Source organism: Solanum pennellii, chromosome 12 (genome assembly GCF_001406875.1).
Source record: "Solanum pennellii chromosome 12, SPENNV200".
NCBI classification, from domain to species: domain Eukaryota; kingdom Viridiplantae; phylum Streptophyta; class Magnoliopsida; order Solanales; family Solanaceae; genus Solanum; species Solanum pennellii.
The window spans coordinates 65,709,902-65,729,750 of NC_028648.1; the positions used below are offsets into that span (position 1 = coordinate 65,709,902).

At 36.9% G+C, this 19,849-nt stretch overlaps 1 protein-coding gene across 8 annotated transcripts; it reads right to left on the reverse strand.

Moving 5' to 3' along the window:
- Window positions 1-696: 696 nt before the first annotated feature.
- On the reverse strand, window positions 697-19,623 carry LOC107007325 (CST complex subunit CTC1-like). 8 transcript variants are annotated; one of them, XM_027913471.1, is made up of 16 exons: window positions 18,539-19,623; window positions 18,320-18,438; window positions 18,156-18,230; window positions 17,990-18,068; window positions 17,461-17,523; window positions 17,303-17,380; window positions 16,961-17,161; window positions 15,912-16,016; window positions 15,489-15,764; window positions 14,955-15,407; window positions 14,290-14,853; window positions 14,092-14,183; window positions 4,214-4,421; window positions 2,206-2,326; window positions 1,469-1,791; window positions 697-1,166 (listed from the first exon to the last, which is right to left on the reverse strand). In XM_027913471.1, the coding sequence occupies exons 1-16, from the start codon at window positions 19,589-19,591 to the stop codon at window positions 966-968; spliced, it is 4,011 nt and encodes a 1,336-aa protein (XP_027769272.1). In that variant the 5' UTR covers window positions 19,592-19,623; the 3' UTR covers window positions 697-965. The 8 variants fall into 8 exon arrangements, with proteins under 8 accessions (XP_027769272.1, XP_027769271.1, XP_015061387.1 ...); XM_027913470.1 differs by having other exon boundaries at window positions 14,955-15,413; XM_015205901.2 differs by having other exon boundaries at window positions 697-1,136; window positions 14,955-15,413; window positions 18,539-19,591.
- Between the last annotated feature and the right edge of the window lie 226 nt (window positions 19,624-19,849).

Genomic DNA, 19,849 nt, shown 5'->3' on the forward strand with positions numbered 1-19,849 from the left:
TACTTGCCTAATTAATTACTTTTTATACAATGCTTTTAGTCTAAGAATCATTAAGTACTCTATGAAAGAAAATAGAGAGAAACGAAAAAAAAGCAAGAGAAAGAGAAACAGAAAAACAAGAGAAAAAAAAAAGCAACGGAGAAAAGAAAGAAAAAAAGAAGAGAAAGAACAAAAGGGAGAAAGAGCGTGAAAGAGAGATAAAAGTAAAATAAAAAAGGCACGAAAGAAAAGGGAGAATGAGGCGAGAGAGAAAGGCAAATCATGAAATATATAACATTGCTATATATTGCTACAAATGATAATAATTAAAGAGTATATCAAAATAAGTAATTATTTTTTAAAAGAAATCCACTCAAGTAATTAATCCAAAAAATACTTATTCGAAAAAGGACATTTTTGACCAATAATAATAAAAGTATGACCATTTTTAAACCAAACTATAAACAAATGACATTTTTGTTCCTTTTACAAGGCTGAATGCATTTTTTATCCTTCTCCCTAAAAATAATGAGTACTTTCACCTACAAAAAAGAAAAGGTATTTTTCCCATTGTTAAAATTAAAATATAGATGCGGAACGTTGCATAGACATTAAGATGAATCATCCAAATTCCCCGCCATCCTGATTTATGAGATCGAACACTTAATTGATGGCAATGACTAGAGGAAAAAATATTGATGAATCCACTATCTATGATTGAGAGTAAAAACGACCGCACAGATGGATATTCTACATTGGAACCCCTCTACATACAAGTACAAAGAACACGAAAACTCCGAGCACTTGACCATTATTACAAGATGATGTGAACAAAAGGGAGACTGCAAATCGAACACATCATCTGACAATCAAAACATCATTATGGTCGAAACTGAGTTTGAACAGAATATTTTTTGTGAAATGACATCAATATATATGTATGGTTAAGAAGAAAATCCATGGACTCGTACGTGTACATAACAATTTCAGCTTTCAACAATTCTTTGAAGGATTTTTTTAGCCTGAGCAAGGCTGTCCATGTGACCAACTTCCGAAACCCATATATTCTGCATGGGAAGCATCACCATATCCAGCTCAGTCAAATGAGTCTCCAGCTGCCTGATAGCGTCTGAATTCATCAAACTGCCAACAACCGTCTGCCACAAAAAGCACATCTTAAATTTACCTTTCAAAATGAGAATAAGATCAGACCCAGTACATAGTAGCTTCCGAGATTACAGGAATTGGCTGACAGGTTGACAAAAGCAAAAGCAATAGACGAAAGTTAAGTCAAGAGCACCATGGTACAATGTATATATACATCTGCATACATGTATACATATAAAAGACACATTACACACATACATAGATACATACATTCCATAGGAATGTATTAGTATCTATAGGCATATATTCATACTAGTATAATTCCATACAATAAGATGAGATGTCATAATATATGCGACTGCTAAGTGCAAATGAAACTTACCACAAGGGTGTTGCAGCAAGCTTTGAGGATGAGGGACTGAAAGAAATCTCGATCCAAACTACTTATTATCTTCTCAGACTGGGACGAAAAAACAAGATCTTGACATGTTGAATCAAACGTGGAGGCATGGTTTCTCACTGTGACCATGCCATGCCGCTTCATTATACTCCTTAAACTGCTACATGCTTGCTTTTTCCTGGTCTTCCTTGACTTCTTGCATGTTTCAGCATAGGCTTCACCTCTAAGTTCTTCATCATATAACCCCAGAAAAACAGCTGCCCTCTCCCAACTAGCCCAGCAACAGCATGATGATGAACCGTCATCTGCACAAGCATAGAGAATAATCATGGAACACTAGAATAGCTTGAGAGCTGAACAGGGAACTTTTCAGAGATTAGGACAAGATCTAACTAACTGCTTCAAGTGAGCTTTTCCCAGTAGCAAAAGAAACCTCATTTACTATGGGGGAAAAAGGACAACAGTACAAATCTATGATGATTACAACTATGCCTCAGTCCCACACAAGTTGAGGCAATCTCTGCATAAAAATTCTAAATATAAACACCTGGTAATCTTCTTAAAAAATATTTAAAAAGAACTTGGTTGTTCTATAAATTTAAAGATAAATTCCACATGACTGTAAAAGTGAAGGAAGAATTAGAAAATGGCACGTTAAAATAAAGTAGAGCTCTTTAATATATCAAACGCTCTGAAAACATTTAAATTCAGAAACATACCAAGGATAAAACCAGCAAGTGGAATGTCAATCGCAAATGAATTAGGTTTAGACTCAGTTCTTGACAGAAGGTCTTTGTTTTTTGTGCTGTCCTCCAGGACGAGAACATAAATAGCCACAACCTGATATTAAATGAGCCAAAAAAAAAAAGGATGTCCTATGAGAAGAGAAGTACAACAAGTGCCTAGAAAATGTTTAGACAAAATACTATGGATGTCCCTAATCTTTTGAGTATTCATTCCTGTGACCTCGTGTATTTTCAACTAATTTCGCCTCAGACGGGCACTTCTGTCACCCCTATAGGAAGGCCTTTAAAAGCTTTTCAATTATGTCGAACAACCAGGTCTCATGATCAAACACACTTTTTAAAATAGCAAGCACTCAGTCAATTACTTTCTATTATATAACAATGTATACTAGAGTTAGTAAAGAAGATAACAGCTTCTTCTCTTTCTATCAGCATTTAAAAGTGTCAACCTAAAGAGACTACTTAACCCAAGAAAATCTAAGATTGTTGGCCACAGGAAGAAATCAACAAAACAAGGAATAGAGAAGATGAAGCACATGTGGAAGCTTTCAATATGCAATATTAGGTATGTGTCTTGTTCATTACCATTTCCATTCTCTTTTTTTGATTCAGAATTGTTGCGTTTTCTTTTCCATTTGGTTGGTATTCCCAAAGGGTTCAAGTTTTGTGCACTGTCAGTGGACAAAAGTTTTTACAGTATCAGGTAAATTTACCTGCTAATTGATATTGCAGGTTTGCCCATTCTTTCCATACTTCTTTTTCCTTTTTCTAAAATTAATATAAACCCTCCATCTCTCCTCCAAACCCTCCCTCCATGGTCTCTTTCTTTGATTGTCCTTCCAATCCCATATTCCTCTGATCTTCTTCATGTGATAAAAATACCTAATGCAATATAAGATTTTGATGCCAATGTTCTATGTGATATCTAGGGGTTCAAATGCTTCTCAAGTAAAAAATAACAATGAAAATCATCTTAAACATGATACAATAAACCCTTCCGTTGAAGATTCTCCAGATCGAAGGTCAAAAATGGTTAAGCTGTTGAGGATAAAGTTCACAGTATTTGAGACGTTGAAGAGTTACTCGACCTTAAATTCCAGTCCTTCCTTGTTTGATTTTTAGACTTATTATGATGAATAAGTTCCGAAAAATATGGCAGACATTAGAATTTGATTTATGTTAGAAAGGGAAATCAATGTGATATCTGTCAAAAAAGAAAGAACTGATTTGAATAGAGTACAACTAGGACCCTACAGGTCTTTTGTTTTACCTAAATCCAAATTTTATAAAACTACCATGTTTATCTTTTCATTTACCTGATAGCATAAAAAGCATTGTATACTGACTGTGCACAGACCTTAAACTCAATCTCAAACTCAAATGATATTACATGAAATAAAACAAAAGAAGAAACAATGGTTCTTATTCAGAATGTCCAATTGAATATGGAGCAGACTATGCAAAAGTGTTGGAAGGTTTATTTAACTTTTCAAAATAGGCATGATAAAATAGATAAGACACCTTAACTTTGGCTCAACTGGCAACTGAACACCCCAACTGTGAAAATGCACATTTAGACACCTTAACTTGGTTTAAGTTGGCTCCATAACATTCCAACTTTGAGAATTCACCACCTTAAAAGTGACTAGATGTGCATTTCCAAAGTTAAGGTGTTCGCGAGACACAACTGTTTCAGATTGAAGTACCTTGATGGTCACAATGAAAGTTGGCGTGTTTTATTGTCAGTGGAGGCCAAGTTAAAAGTGTCTTTTATTCTAGATAAACTGGTTCCATAATATATTAGGGCCAAAACGAATATTGATTTCCTAGCAGGAATTTAAAGAAGTGACTAGAAGAGAAGAATTTGAAAGTTGTTAGGGTAGTGAATAAGTTGTTCTAGAGGTTACATGTTTTCTTTTGCAACAAGATCAGAGACGCCATATTTTAACCCAGCTAATATCTGCATAAGAACTGTGGTTACCCTGCAATGGAACTCCACTTGTTGAGTCTCTAAACAGCTTACTGTATCAGCAATTAGAGATGCAGTATTAGCATAGAATGGAGAACCACCATCCAAGTCCAAAGCAGCAGATTTGTAGGTGTGTGCATCGACACTGTCATCATTTATCAAACTTGATGGGTTGATAACAATGAAGGATGTAGGTATCAACATAAAGTTGTCCTGCGCACTGGAAAAAGAACTGCTACGTAAATAGCATAAATGCTACTCCATGTTAAAAAAAGAATATTCATATATTATTAATGCACCAATAATGTCATGGCTCCAGGCATGCATAATGTGCACTGCAGTATCAAAAAGAAGCAATCTTTGTCAAACAGTGCCGTAAAAAAGGACTAGTGATTATTTATGTTGTTTTTACTGTATATTTTGTCAAACATAGAAAAATCTGTTAATGGAGCATATAATACTTGATAATGCAGGATATGTAGAAGCTTACAGGTCAGAAATATTAAAATGTTTCAGAATCTTCTCTAGATATTAATCTTCCTTTCATGTGTCAAATATGCACTCACATGACAAAGCTAATTTAGTGAAATAAGCAATAATAGCACCTAGCAATTGCAAGAGAAAATTATAACTATAATCTACAAAATACTTCATAGTTTTTGCTAGAATAGAATAGGTATACACAATCCTACACAGAATAGGAATAGTTTATAGTCTCCTCTTTGGTCAGGAATTATATTGTAATGTCTATAAATACCGTTCTCTATGTAATAATTAAAACAACAATTCAATAATATTCTTCTCTAATATTTCTCACATGGTCTCGGAGCAATTGTCAGAAAAAAAAAATATTGCACTGTGCAGTTTTTCCGGTAACCTAGTCGCTGTCCGGGTAATTAATATTTTCCGTCACTATTTATAAAAAATTAACACCACCACTAGATGCGGAACTTCAGGGCGACCGAAACCCAGTCATCCCCGCTGGAANTGCCGGAAACCAGTGCCACACGCGCCGCCGGAAGAATTTCTCCGGTGAATTGTCAGATCCATGCGTAGGCGCGTGACACCTATTCCGGCCAGCTTCTCGATAATTGTTTTTTCTATCTGGGTCGCCTCTTCATTCCGAGGCTGACCATATAATTTTTCCCGATTCCGACCAATATTTGGCGATCAGATCTACTTTTCCAGCAAGAACCTATATTTTCCAGATTTTGACAAAAAAAAAAGTTTTTTTGGCTGCTCGTTACAGTTTTTTATTATTATTATCATTATTATCATTATGTTGTGGATGCGTTGGAAGTTAATTTAAGTATTTAATTATTTATTTAGTAGCTTATTTATTATTCTAGAATAGGATTTATATTTCATACTTTTATAACGATTAGGTTAAGTTATAGTTATTAGATTGAGATAGGATTTAGGTCTTCTACTTTCGTAAGAATTAGATTTTCTATTAATGTAATAAGACTCCTATTTAAAGGGGCTTTTGATGAATAAACTATTAAGTCATATTTAAGTAAAACGTAAGAGATCGGAGTTCTCTCTTCCATTAAACTCTAAGGTTTCAGTCTCCCTTTAATGAGCTGAAGTTATATACAAAAATAGGTCAATCTAGTAATTCGAACAAAGGCAAGGGAAAGTCGAAGTCAATTGATTTAGACTTTCCACTTCATCGTCCTGTGACTCGATTTCTCTCTAAGAATCCTAACAATTTGGAATCAGAGCCTAACACGATGAGCAATGAGATCAGTTCCAAATTTCACGATGAGATCAATTCCAGGTTTCAAGAAGAACGTGCGATTACAGAACACTAATGGACTCTAAACTTGCAGCTATGGAACAACGTCTCGGTGAAAGAATTGTCCAAGTCATTCAAGAACAAATTTCTAGCCTGGGAATTGGCTCTACAAAACCAGTAGTCCATGGGTAGAATCAGGTAATGCCCTGACAATTGAGAAATCAACAAATTCGACTCCTAGAGACAATACACAGTGACCTATTCAACCAACTGTTCATAATCGTCAAACTACTGGTAATTCCAATTTGACAATACCAAGCTATACAAGGGTGGATTTTCCTACTTATGATGGAACCAACGACCCACTAATTTGGGTATATCGTTGTGAGCAGTTTTTTGAAAATCAACATACAGCAGATGCAGAAAAGATTAGAGTGGCTAGATTTCACATGTTGGGAGAAACACAATTATGGTATTATTAGCTTAAACGAGCAAAGGGGCCAATGAGCTTGGAAGACTTCCAAAACAATGTTTCCAACGATTTGGACCTCCTGAAAGCAACAACCAGTTGGTGAATTGCTCACGCTTCGACAAAATAGTAGAGTCGAAATTTATCAACGTCGGTTTCAAGAAAAGTTGGCTAGGGCTGATGAGCTTATTTCAAAACACTTGCACGTGGCAATATTTATGGCAGGGTTGGATGATTTAATCAAATTGGACGTCCAATTGCTAAAACCACCTAACTTATCAACGGCTATGAGTGTAGCCAGGGCTTTAGAGCAAAAACAACAACTGCAAAAAGGGCAGCAGTCCCAGATAAGTCTTGGCAGCACAGTAAACTTGGCAAAATTTGCTACGAGTTCAGTCGATTCATTTAATACCAAGACCCGCAACCAGAACCCTTTGGTCAAGCAATTTACTCGTGCAGAAATGGCAGAGAGAAGAACTAAAATTATGCTATAACTATGACGAAATATATTCAGCCGGTCACCAGTGCAAACGACTTTTCTGGCTGGGATTGGATGATTCAGCAGACAATATTCCAGAAGTTCCGGATGATTGCAGTTAAATTCGATCTTGAGGACAAGCTCTTTTTACGTAAGAAGGGGGTAATGATGTGGATGTGTTGAAAGTTAATTTAAGTATTCAAGTATTTATTTAGTAGCTTATTCATTATTCTAGAATAGGGTTTATATTTCATAGTTTTATAAGAATTAGGTTAAGTTATAGTTATTACTTTCGAATAGGATTTAGGTCTCCTACTTTCATAAGAATTAGATTTTCTATTAATGTAATAAGACTCCTATTTATAAGGGCTTTTTATCAATTCCAGGTTTCAAAAAGAACGTGTGATTACAGAAACACTAATGGACTCTAAACTTGCAGCTACGGAACGACGTCTCTATGAAAGAATTGTCCAAGTTATTTGAGATCAATTTTCTAGCCTGGGAATTGGCTCTACAAAACCAGTAGTCCATGGGCAGAATCAAGTAATGCCCAGACAATTGGTAAATCAACAAACTAGTGGTAATTCCAATTCAATATACCAAGTTATGCAAAGATGAATTTTCCTACTTTAATGGTATCAACAACCCATTAATTTGAGCACATCGTTGTGAACAATTTCTTGAGCGATTTGGACCTCATGAAAATGGCAAATTGATGGGCGAAATAGTCAAGCTTCAGCAAATTGATAGTAGTGAAATTTATCAATGTCAACTTCAAGATAGGGCTGGAATTGGATAATTGAGCTTAAGGACAAGCTCTTCCAACGTAAGAGGGGGTAATGTTAGGGATGCGTTGGAAGTCAGTAATTTAAGTATTTAATTATTTCTTTAGTAACATTATTTATTATTCTAGAATAGGGTTTATATTTCATAGTTTAATAAGGATTACGTTAAGTTATAACTATTAGTTTGGTATAGGATTTAGGTCTCTTACTTTCATAAGAATTAGATTTCCTATTGATGTAATAAGACTACTATTTGAAGGGGCTTTTGATGAATAAATTAGCAAGTCATAACTCAAAAAAAATCAAGAGATCACAATTCTCTCTTCTTCTTCTTTTTTTGAGAATGATAACGTTTTTTTCCTATTTATCCACAGGTATACTACATCAAAGTAGACCCCTCCAAAAGTATTACAAACTAGATCGACTCTATTTGTGCTTTTTGTCACAAATACTCTATAACATCAAAAAGTTCTTCTGCATGTACTAAAACTTTCTGTTTACACCAAAAATAATAAAGAGTTATACAATTCATCTTAAAATTCTGCAAATTGTTCTTCTTGCCCTCAAAACATCTTTGGTTCCTTTCTTTCCACACTGTCCACCATATACTGGGACAATCCTCCATATCTCCTCCTTGATTGTAGTATTGCCTATATTGATCCAGCAATTTAGGAGTTGTGCTATGTTTCTTGGTTTCACCCAAGTGATCTTCCTAAGGCTGCTAAATATTCTCCATAATTGATATGTCCATTTGCAATGCAGAAAGAGATGGTTGACTGTCTCTGCCTGTTCCTCACACAAATAGCATCTTGAGCATAGTTGGAACTTCCTCTTCTTTATATTTTCTTGTGTCAGCACTGCTTTCTTTGCTAGTAACCATGTGAAGCAGTTTACCTTGTATGGGATTTTAGGTTTCCATACCATGGCTAGAGGTCCATCCTATCATTTGCCGATCTTCCACACAACTTTGTCTTCTTCCCTAGTCAGATTACTAAATTGTGCCATTGTATCATGGAAGGCCACTGTGTTCCCCATCCCCCAATCATTTAAATTCCTCCGAAGATGTAAGTTCCATCCCTGTCCTATCCACATTTCAGCCATAGTTGCATTGTGTTGCAAGCTCAGTGGATATAAGTCTGAGAATAATTGTTTCAGGGTTCTTTGGGCTATCCATCTGTCCTCCCAAAATGACACCTTCATTCCATTACCCACCTGGAATCTGATTCTAGAACGAAACAGAGGCCAAAGATTTCTTATTGATCTCCAGATACCACATTCATATGGTGTAGTTAATCTTTGTCTTCCACCTATTCTCCATTTCATATTTTGCCCTAATCACCTCTCTCCATAGCATATTCTCTCCTGTCATAAACTTCTAAAGCCATTTCAACGTTAGGCTTTTGTTTTGTTTCTTCATGCTCCTAATCCCCAGTCCCCACTCTTTCTTGTTTTTTTATGACCTCTTCCCACTTGACTAGATGAAATTTCTTGTCTTCATTTCCCTGCCAAAAAATATTTCTTCTCAAAGCATTTATCCTCTGTATGACTTTGTCTGGTGCTGGGAACACAGACATCATATAAGCAGGTATTGCATCTAGCACACTACTAACCATGGTTAATCTACCTCCCCTAGATAGATATTGGTTTTTCCAATTGGTTAGCTTCTTTTCGCATTTTTCTATCACTCCATTCTAGATCCCTATTGATTTGCTCTTTCCCCCCAATGGCATACCTAGGCATATTGTTGGTAGTTCCCCTACTCTACCACTCGAAACCCTTGCCAGACTCTCCACCCGAGCCACTTCATTTATGGGATAAATGGAACTCTTCCCCCAGTTGATATGTAAATCAGAGATTGCTTCAAAGATGATGAATATTACTCCTAGGATCAACATTTGCCCCGTCATTGCTTCACAAAAAATGAGAGTATCATCTGCATATTGCAGATGGGTAATCTCTAAGCCATTTTGTGCACTGTTGTTTACCTTAAAGCCCCTTATCCAACGCTTCATCTTTGCTGTGTGAATTAGGTTACTCAAACCTTCCATGGCTAAGATGAATAAAAAGGGTGATAGGGGGTCACCTTGTCTCAGTCCCCTTTGGGATGGAAAGAAACCACTAGGAGTTCTATTAACTAAAATAGCTTCTAATGAATTCTAAGGTTTCAGCCTCCCTTTAACGAGTTGATTTATATATCGCCCTTTGAATTGATTCTTCCCTAAATATTCATATCATTGATGCACAACTATGTATTGTCCTATGGCAATCTATTGATTCCAAGTTGATGCCCAAGTTTCATCCATTCCAAACATGTTATTCAGTTTGGAAAAAGGCTCGTGTTGTATACACTAATGACATATCTCGATTCTATGATGTAATATCATGTATGACCAACTTAAAGGAAAAAGAATCAGATATGTCCACCTACTTGGGACAAGTATAGGCAGTCATGGAGGAATATGAAACATTGATGCCAATCACCACGGACGTGCAAAAACAACAAGTGCATAGACGGACATTGTTTCTAGTTCTTACGGTTGCTAGACTTCCTACTGACCATGATTCAGTGTATGATCAGATTTTAGTTATTCCTACAATTCCTACCATTGATGAATTATCCTCATGTCTACTTCCACTTGTCGCGCCTCCTAGCCACAAAGTAGTTTCATCACCAAACATTGACTCATTTGCTCTCGCATCTCAAACCATAGAAAAACGAGCATATCCATCTATGGAGACTCGACGAGGAGGTCATCTTGGAAAACCTCGATCCAAGTGTAGTTATTGTCACAAGTCTGGACACACTCGTGACTCGCTTTATCCTTTTGTAATGATAGAAAACATCATGCCTACTAGGAAGCCTGTCTGGCATATGGATTTGCGTGAGTGGGACATAGATAGCCTCTTTGGCTTTATCAGGGCATATGTGGTATGCTATGTCTTAATTTGCATGGTCCACCACCCAATTATGATCCTGTTGTTCTAAAGGAATATAATGAGTTCCTTCGTAGTCGTGCAAGTAAGAAGACATCTCCACACGAATCATTTGTTGCTCCGCTTGACCGACCATCCCATAATGCTCATATTGCTCAATTAGAGTATAATGAGTTTCTTCAATATCGAGCAAGTAAGCAAACGTCTCCACAAGTAGCTTCGGTTGTTCAGTTGCTAGAAATTAATTTGCTTGTGTCATAGTCTAATACTCATGGATCATGGATCATGGATTATGGACTCGGGCGCTTCTGATCATATTTATGGTAAAAAATCACTTTTGTTGGATATTGTTTATTCAATCTCTTCCTGCTATTACTTTAGCCGATACTTTGGTCAATGGGATACAAACAAAACCAAAAGGGGTTGGGAAAGCCACACCTCTGTCTTTTGTCACTTTATACTCTTTTCTTTCTGTCCCTGGTTCTCCTTTTAATCTAGTTAGTCGTTTGACACGCCCTACATTTGTAGCATAACCTTTTCTGATGATTTTTTCTCATGCAGGACCGTCGTACGGGACAGACGATTGGCACAGGACATGAATCACAAGGCCTTTACTATCTTACCTCTTTAAATTCCTTCACAACATGCTCCGTTACAAATCCTCCGGACCTCATTCACAAACGTGATGGTGCCTAGTTGATCCAAATTAAATTGCGAGTCCTGTCAACTTAGTAAACACAGTCGTGCCACATTTTCACCTGGTACTGAGGGTCATTCAGAGTCTATTTTTTCATTAGTTCATTTTGATAATTGGGCTCCTAGTAGAGTCAGTTCCACCTTAGGATTTCGTTGTATTGTTAGCTTCATTGATGATTATTCGAGATGTACTTGGGTTTTCTTAATGAATGATGTTATTTTCTATATTCAAAAGCCTATTTGCTGAAATACAAAATCAGTTTGGTGTTTCTATTCATACTTTTGTAGTGATAATGCGTTAAGAATACTTATCATCTCAGTTTCAAAAGTTCGTCTCACCAAGGAATTATTCACCAATCATCTTGTCCATACACTCCTCAACAAAATGGTGTAGCAGAAAGAAAGAATAGGCATCTCATTGAGACTACTCGTACTCTCCTCATTGAATCACTTGTTTTGCTTCGTTTTGGGGGCGATGCAGTCCTTTCATCTTGTTATTAAATTAATATAGTGCCCGCGTCTTCTATTCAAAATCACATTCCATATTGTATCCTCAGTCACATCTCTATTCTATCCCTCCTCGTGTATTTGGGAGCACATGCTTTGTTCATAACTTAGCCCCATGAAAAGATAAATAGCCCCTCGTGTTCTTAAATGTGTCTTTCTTGGTTAACCTCGATTTCAAAAAGGGTATCGTTGCTATTCACTTGATCTCCGCCAATATCTTATGTCTGCCGATGTAACCTTCTTTGAATCAACCTTACTACACGTTTTCTGATCATCCTGATGTGTCTGAAGTCTTGCCTCCCTGTACCGACTTTCGAGGGACCTACGGTTACTCTCCATTTCCAGTTGCAGTGCCACCAATCCTAACTTATCACTGGCGTTCACGTCCAACAATAGTCTCATTCATGTCATGCGTCGAACCCTCTGCTCCCACATTATACTTTCTTGAGTTATCATCGTTTATCTTCACCCCATTATGCCTTTGTATAATCTTTTGTCCTCTATTTCCATCCCTAAGACTACTGGAGAAGCTCTTTCTCATTCTGGATAGAGGCAGGCTATGATTGATGAGATGACTGCTTTACATTTGAGTGGTACTTTGAGAGCTTTGTCTCCCTTCCTTCAGGTAAGTCTACTATTGGTTCTTGTTGGGTTTATGCAGTCAAAATTGGTCCAGATGGTCAAGTCGGTCAGCTTAAGGCTCGGCTTGTTGCCAAAGGGTATACTCATTTATTTGGGCTAGATTATAGTGACACTTCTACTCATGTGGCCAAAATAGCATCAGTTCATCTTTTTCTATCTATGGTTGTCGTTCGTCATCGGCCTCTTCATCAGTTGGACATTAAAAATGTCTTTCTGCATGGTGATCTTGAGGAAGAAGTATATATGGAGCAACCACTTGGTTTTGTTGCTCAGGGGAGTCTAGAAGCCTCGTATATCGATTGCGTCGGTCACATTATGGTTTGAAATTGTCCCCTCGAGCTTGGTTCAGAAAGTTCAGCACAGTAATTCAAGAGTTCGGCATGGCTGGCAGTGGAGCTGATCCCTTTGTGTTCTATCGACATTCCGCACCAAATATGTGTATTTACTTGGTTGTTTGTGTTGATGATATCATTATCACCGACAATGATCAAGTCGATATCGCTAATTTGAAGCAGTATCGCTTTTAGCATTTCCAAACAAAAGACCTCGACAGACTAAAGTATTTCCTAGGTATTGATGTTGCTTAGTCTAGATCATGTATTGTTATTTCTCAACGCAGGTATGCTTTAGACATTCTTGAGGAGACGGGAATGATGTAAACCCATTGACACTCTTATGGATCGGGATGTTAAAACTCCCCAGGACAGGGGAACAACTTAGTAATCCTGAAAGGTATATACGGTTGGTTGGAAAGTTTAATTATCTTACAGTGACTAGACCGGACATCTCTTTTGCTGTGAGTGTCGTAAGTCAATTTATGACTTCTCCCTGTGATAGGGATGCAATTTTTCATATTCTGCGATATATAAAGTCAGCTCCTTGTAAAGCACTACTCTTTGAGGATCAAGGCCATGAGCATATCACAAGTTATACAGACGTTGATTGGGAAAGATCACCCTGTGATAGACGTTCCACATCCGAATATTGTGTTTTAGTAGGAGGTAATTTGGTTTCATGGAAGAGTAAGAAACAAAGTGTGGTTGCTCGATCTAGTGCAGAAGCAGAATATCGAGCAATGGTTGTAGCAACTTGCAAGCTAGTTTGGATCAAACAATTGCTTGGAGAAATGAAGTTTAGAGAAACCGGCCATATGGAACTTGTGTAAGATAATCAAGCTGCCCTTCATATCGCATCAAATTTTGTGTTTCATGAGAGGACTAAACACATTGAGACTGATTATCACTTTGTAAGAGAAAAGATACTCTTAGGAGAATTGTTACTAAATTTGTGAAGTCAAATGATCAACTTGCTGATATCTTCACCAAGTCCCTCATCGGTCCTCATATTAATTACATTTGTAACAAGCTAAGTACGTTTAATTTGTATGCACCAGCTTGAGGAGGAATGTTGGAATATAATAGATATACTAAATCCTACACAAAATAGGAAAAGTTTCTAGTCTCCTATTTGGTAAGGAATTGTATTGCAGTGTCTATAATAATATTCTTCTCCAATATTTCTCCCAGTTTTCACCTAAAATGTATCCACATGTTAAAAGGTAGAAGTGCAGGAGGTGACCCGTTGAGCTTTAAGAGCTGCTAAAATATACTGAAATTGCTAAAATATACTGAAATTGCATACCTGAGGGCAAGTACCCTGTGAAATGATGCAGTGACGCCTCGTCCAAATCCAGCAGGGTAAGCGGGTTTATTTGTAGAGCCAAAAATCATGACCTAGCCAATCAATAACCGTCTTAAGGTAACAAAAATGTTTTCTAACAAGAAAGAGGCAAAATCATAACGTAATAAGTTCAGAAGATGAAAAGTAAAAAGAAGATACCATCTTATGGTCCATTAAAACGTGGACACATATACTGATAGTTCCTTCTAAGAATAGTGACGGAAAAACACCATAAATGCTCTCGCACCTCAAATGTGCGGCATATGATTTTCCATCTGAACAATGAACAGCCTTGATTTGCCCATGAATAGATGTTAGGTTTCCCTCTGGCAAATTATGATCAGAGGGGCAGATGTTGGTCATTTCTCCAAATGGAATAAGAGGCTCGAGAGAACAGTTCTCCAACAACACCAAGTTAACATTAAATAAGTTTGTGACATAAGATGGCATATATAAGTTGACATCTGAAGAGATATCATTGCTTCCATTAGGCAAAGAGTTTGGAATTTGAAACTGATGATAGCCTTCTGGAAGATCATTATTGTGACTTAAAAAGGAACCGGACTGTTGAAGCAAGCAGGATACATCAAAATTTTGGTGAACATTAGCAGATGAAAAAGAAATGCTCCAAATGTAGGTTCCCGAATTCACAACTATTGCATCAGTACCAAACATATCTTCTTTCTGATGGTTTATAAGGTAATGACCACCAATTTTTAACCTCTGCAACATCAATGAACAAAAGTTGTCTTTATGTTGTTTAACTTAAATTGTATGTCATAAATATGCCAGACATCAGAACAAACAGAAATGAAATGGCATACCTCATAAACAGATAAAGCTTCAGACTTAAATTCCAGCAATGCCCTTCTCACTTGTGGTTTGGAGCAAGACCCCATATCTGTTCTGGTGTCTGTGTGGTGCAACATACCAAGGAAAGGATAATTAACACAGTTTCCCGTCACAAGACACGGGATCTCCTCTGGACAGCATGCGTAAGCAGGATGGCTGGAGCTGTAACTCGGTTCATTTCCAGTATCATTGAGTGCAGATGTCAAAGCGTCATTAGACAGTTGATCAGGCTTTTGTCTTTTGCATGCAATGAGCTTTCCAATTTCCATTCTATTAAAAAATTTCATTGGTTGCTTCAATTGGTCTATCAAAGGCTCTTCAATACAGGTATCTATGTTGTTGCCAGCAATAAGTAAATCCCAAGGCAAAATTAAGGCCTCAGCAAATGTGCTTGATGTATTTGAAGCATGTTGACTTCCTTGAAACTGATGCTATCATATAACAGACTGATTATTTTTGTTATCTCAAACTAGTAAGACGAGCACTATTTTTTGCAAGACACATACCTTTTGCAGAATAGGGAATTTGTGCATCAACTGAAGTAGATGATACTTTCCACGTCCAACTTTCGGAAAGTCAACTTGTGAATGTGCAGAGGTAGTAAAATGATGTACAGGATTTAGGTTCCTCAGGTTGTAGTACAAAAGCAGTGGCATGTTCATCTCTCTCACAAGTGGAGCATTCACAAAAATACTTCTACAGGTGAAAGGTTCATTTTGGAGTAAATCCACATGACCCAACTTCATGGGTATGTCTTCCATAATTGCCAAAAAATTTCTGACCTGAGAGAGAAATTAATTTGTGGGAAAGAAAAATGAAAATAAATAGTGGATGAAACAATTTCTACCACATAGCATTTATAGTGTTGGGCCACAAATGATTAGGAAATGAGAAGCACCAAATGAAAGAAGATTAATGTTGCATGAAACCTCATATATGTTATTGATATTCAAACATGATGGAAGATCTGGTATGATAACATCAATGCTTCCAGTTGCATCAACAAGCAACATCCTTCCAGACGATTGTGAGACCTGGCTGAATGAAAAATTATGATGATAATATTTGGTAAGTTTATAAGAAATATGAAGTCGGAAATAAAGATACTTTAGAGTTTAGATATCAAATACCCAAAATTGATGATAACGGCATGGACAGCATACATCATAGAGCTTTAGAGGAGCTTATGGACACCAAATAAAGACATATACTGTGTTGAAGGTTCATCAAAGTGAAGAGAAAAAAGAGGTCATGTGTTCAAATGGCCATCTCATAAATTCAAGAACTAACAAAAGAAAGACAACCAAACGAGGCCCTTATCTCATTATGCGTAAAATTGTAAAGAAAGTGACTTCTTTATTTCCTTAGTGTAATAGTAGTCATTTGTCATTTGGAAGACTTAGTATGTTGAATGTTTGATGTTGAAGTTGAATACTCTCGAATTGTAGTTGCTAGCTTTAGTGCTTAGTGTAATTCCCTCAAGGAATTAGTGGGTGATCAGTGGTTAACTCTTAGAATTGATATTTAGCTTCTTTTGGTTTGATTAATCGAAGGGTTACCCATTTGTGGTTCTTAGTTTCCTTTGATTTTCCTTGCTTGGGTTTAATTTAGGTTGTTGAACTCAATTGGTAGGTGAGGGTTTTAGCCCCTTGTTAGCTTGAATCTTAATCGATATCCTTTTTATTTCCTTTCCTTGTTTGATTATCATCAGTTAAAAAAGTAGGAAGCTACAATCATGTTAAACTTCTTGTAGCCTCTTCTGTGTACAAAGAATGATGCTAGTAAATGAGGTTTCAATTTATACAGATTAATCCAATAAAACTACTCTTCTTTAACTAAGGTCATAAATTAAGAGGTCACCAATAGGCAACAGTTAGGAAATCTACCTACCACATAATGTCATAATAATAGGCTCCTAAGTTCTGGCAAATATATCATTGAAAACACAAAAAAGGAAGTACAAATAAAAAATTCAGACCTTTAAGATTCCAAGCAAAGAAACACCTATGTCTTCACTGTGAATGGCTTTCCTTATAGACAGCACATACTGTCTGCCATCACAAGATATGGAGTTGCTCTCCTTTTGAGTACCCATGATATCAAAATCAGTGTCCTGATGGCAAATCATTTTCATCCACGTGGCCTCACAAGAATTAATTAAATTAGCGATAGGTGCAACCTGAAATTGATTGAACAATGATTATTACATTTTATGTAGCTTTGTTTTGATTTCTAGAAAATTAAAGCAGTGTATCCAACCCCAAACCCCAGAAAGGAAGACCTTCAGATAATGAAAATTTCATAAAATCTGCGAACTTACCAATTTCAAAGAAACAGAACTTCTTTCCCTGCCACACGCACATCTATCATGCTTGACAAATTCCATGAACACCCCATGCTGCCAAACAAAAAAATATTAACAAATGAGTACAGTACGAAGACTCAATTTATATGCTCACCCAATGATAACACACTTGCCCGAATTTGGAAGACTGAAGGGGGTAAATATGAAGTTGCATATGTCTGAGCCAATCCTTTCCTCTGGCAACACCTTGCAATTGCGCACATCAGCTAAAAACAGTTTTGTATGACACTGGGCACAAAGAACAGATATTAAGATAATACAGAGACTAATAGCTTGTTTGGCCAAGCTTCAAAAATCAGCTTATTTTAACATAAAAAAGTACTGTTTCCGAAAAGCAGACCGTGTTTGGCCAATAAATTTCAAAAACACTTTCAAGCAGCAACTAGTGTTCGGCCAAGCTTTTCAAAGAGCTTCTGAGTGCATTTTTCTCAAAAGTGCTTTTCAAAAAAGTACTTTCTAAGGAAAAGCTACTTTTTTTTTACATATTGCAAAACAGCTTCTACTACTATCCAGAAACACATATTTCTCCCAAATGCTTGGTCAAACACCTTACCCTTCTAAACTAAGCACTTTTGGCCTCCAAAAGCTTGGCCAAATAGGCTATAAGTTCTATGTATATCTCTGATAAGGCAAGCAACTTACATTTGTTGATCCCAAGATCTCTTTCTCAGATAAGATCCCAGAGAACTTTCTCCTTAAACAGATGATGACAAGTAATACCCTGAAAGCAAATGAAAAGACCATCATATCAATGATAATATTAAAACAGACACAATCATTTTGATGATTGTTACTCTTGCTTTACTACCATAGCCTGGCAACAAACACCAAGGAGTCAATGAACTTCGCAAGAAGACTCTCACAGCAGGTCACTGTATAACACCTGTGAGCCCCACAAATATTGAACAGGTGAATAAAATTAATACGCAGGTACGGTGGAATCATTTACGAGGAGTTCTTAGGAGACTTAACCCGGCTTCCAGCGAGGAGAAACATTCCACAGAAATGCTAGTTTTAACACAAGAGCCGAGTATAAGCGTCTTTGTCCATGAAAATTTTGGATTTACAACATGAACATTTTTCACTGATACCTGAACAAAAAGGTACCCTTTAAGAGACTAAACAAATGACAAAAATCTTTAATTTTCTTATCAAAGTAAAAATTACATTTTACCATTTTAGAAAACATACCATTGCGCCAACTCTCACACTATGTGGAACGGAAAGATGCTGATCAGTTAACAATAGCAACAGTTCATTATCCAACTCAACAATCATACCCCTCATGTAAATTCCTGTCACAGTTCCTGTATAACTAACAAGTTCTCCTTTTCCTCTCACATCAGTCTCCCTAAGGGGGAGGGGCAACTTAGGAATATGCATCAAAGAATTATCCACAACTACATACATCAATTGAGACACTTTTTTTCCCACAAATACAAGTCTCTTCTTCAATCCCGATACTGAAACATTTCTCTTTATCAGTCTTGAAAGAACTGGATGCCAAGAAGAAGCAGAGCCACAAAAGTATACAATCTCAGGTTTGTTATAACAATGATCATTTGAATTCCGCATATCGAATCTTATATTATATTTAGAATTACACAATTTACAGCCACAAACTAAAATATTAACGAGGAACCCCCGAAGATTCTCAGTATCAGCTGTGGAGCCAACTCTGCATGGAACTACAGAAATAGGGCTAACAGATTCTACTAGGCCGCATACAAAGTATTTGTAGCCAGGTTTTATAGTATAATATTGATCAACACAAGACCCAGAAAGTATAGAAAAAGTATCCGAAGATGCAGAAGTAGAATCAAGAAAAGCCCAGCGAATAATTTCTAAGAATCCACCACCATTAGCATTAGCATTACAGTTGAAGGGTATGAAATTCCAACCTAAAATTTGAACCTTTTTGTTAATCATAGAGGGATTAAACCCAAGAATGTCACAACAAATAGTGTCATAGCCATCAGAGAAACGAAAACAATTGCAGTTGAGAGGTGAATCGTGTCCATCTCCATGAGGAGGTAGAAAAAGGATTCCAGTAAGAAGAGTTGGGTAGTTAAGGGATTTGAGTATTTTGTGGGAACACAGTGTGGGAGTGGTGAGGGAGGGTAAAAACTGGGGTGATGGAATTCTCGGACAAGGACTGGAAATGAGTGACCATGCGCCGGTGCGAGGACGACATTCACGGACTAGCTCCGCGATTGTTAGGGATTTCGCGCTTCCTTTCCCCATTTTTTCATTTGCTTTCGTTCACATTTTGTTTTCCCTTATATATATAAATAATATTAATATATAAATCAACAACAATTCCGGGTAGTAGACTAGGAATCCAGAAAACTTCAAATCAAGAGGTCATGCTCCGCCAACTACGCTTGGTTAAAGCTTTATCCCGGTTTGTTTCATTTGCTTTCAAGTCTAGTGGAATCACTATGATAGCTTGTTGCTCCGAGAAATCCTTTCTTTCTCGTCCACTCAGGGGGTGCGGACACA

Bases quoted from the DNA above. Each gene is read 5' to 3' on its own strand.
- LOC107007325 (XM_027913470.1), bottom strand. From the start codon at position 19,591: ATGGGGAAAGGAAGCGCGAAATCCCTAACAATCGCGGAGCTAGTCCGT. The intron at 4,422-14,091 runs GTATGCAATTTC...TTCTTTTTCCAG, and splicing joins CACAGGGTACTTGCCCTCAG to TGCGCAGGACAACTTTATGT. The intron at 1,167-1,468 runs GTAAGTTTCATT...CTCATTTTGAAA, and splicing joins CTTGCTGCAACACCCTTGTG to GGTAAATTTAAGATGTGCTT.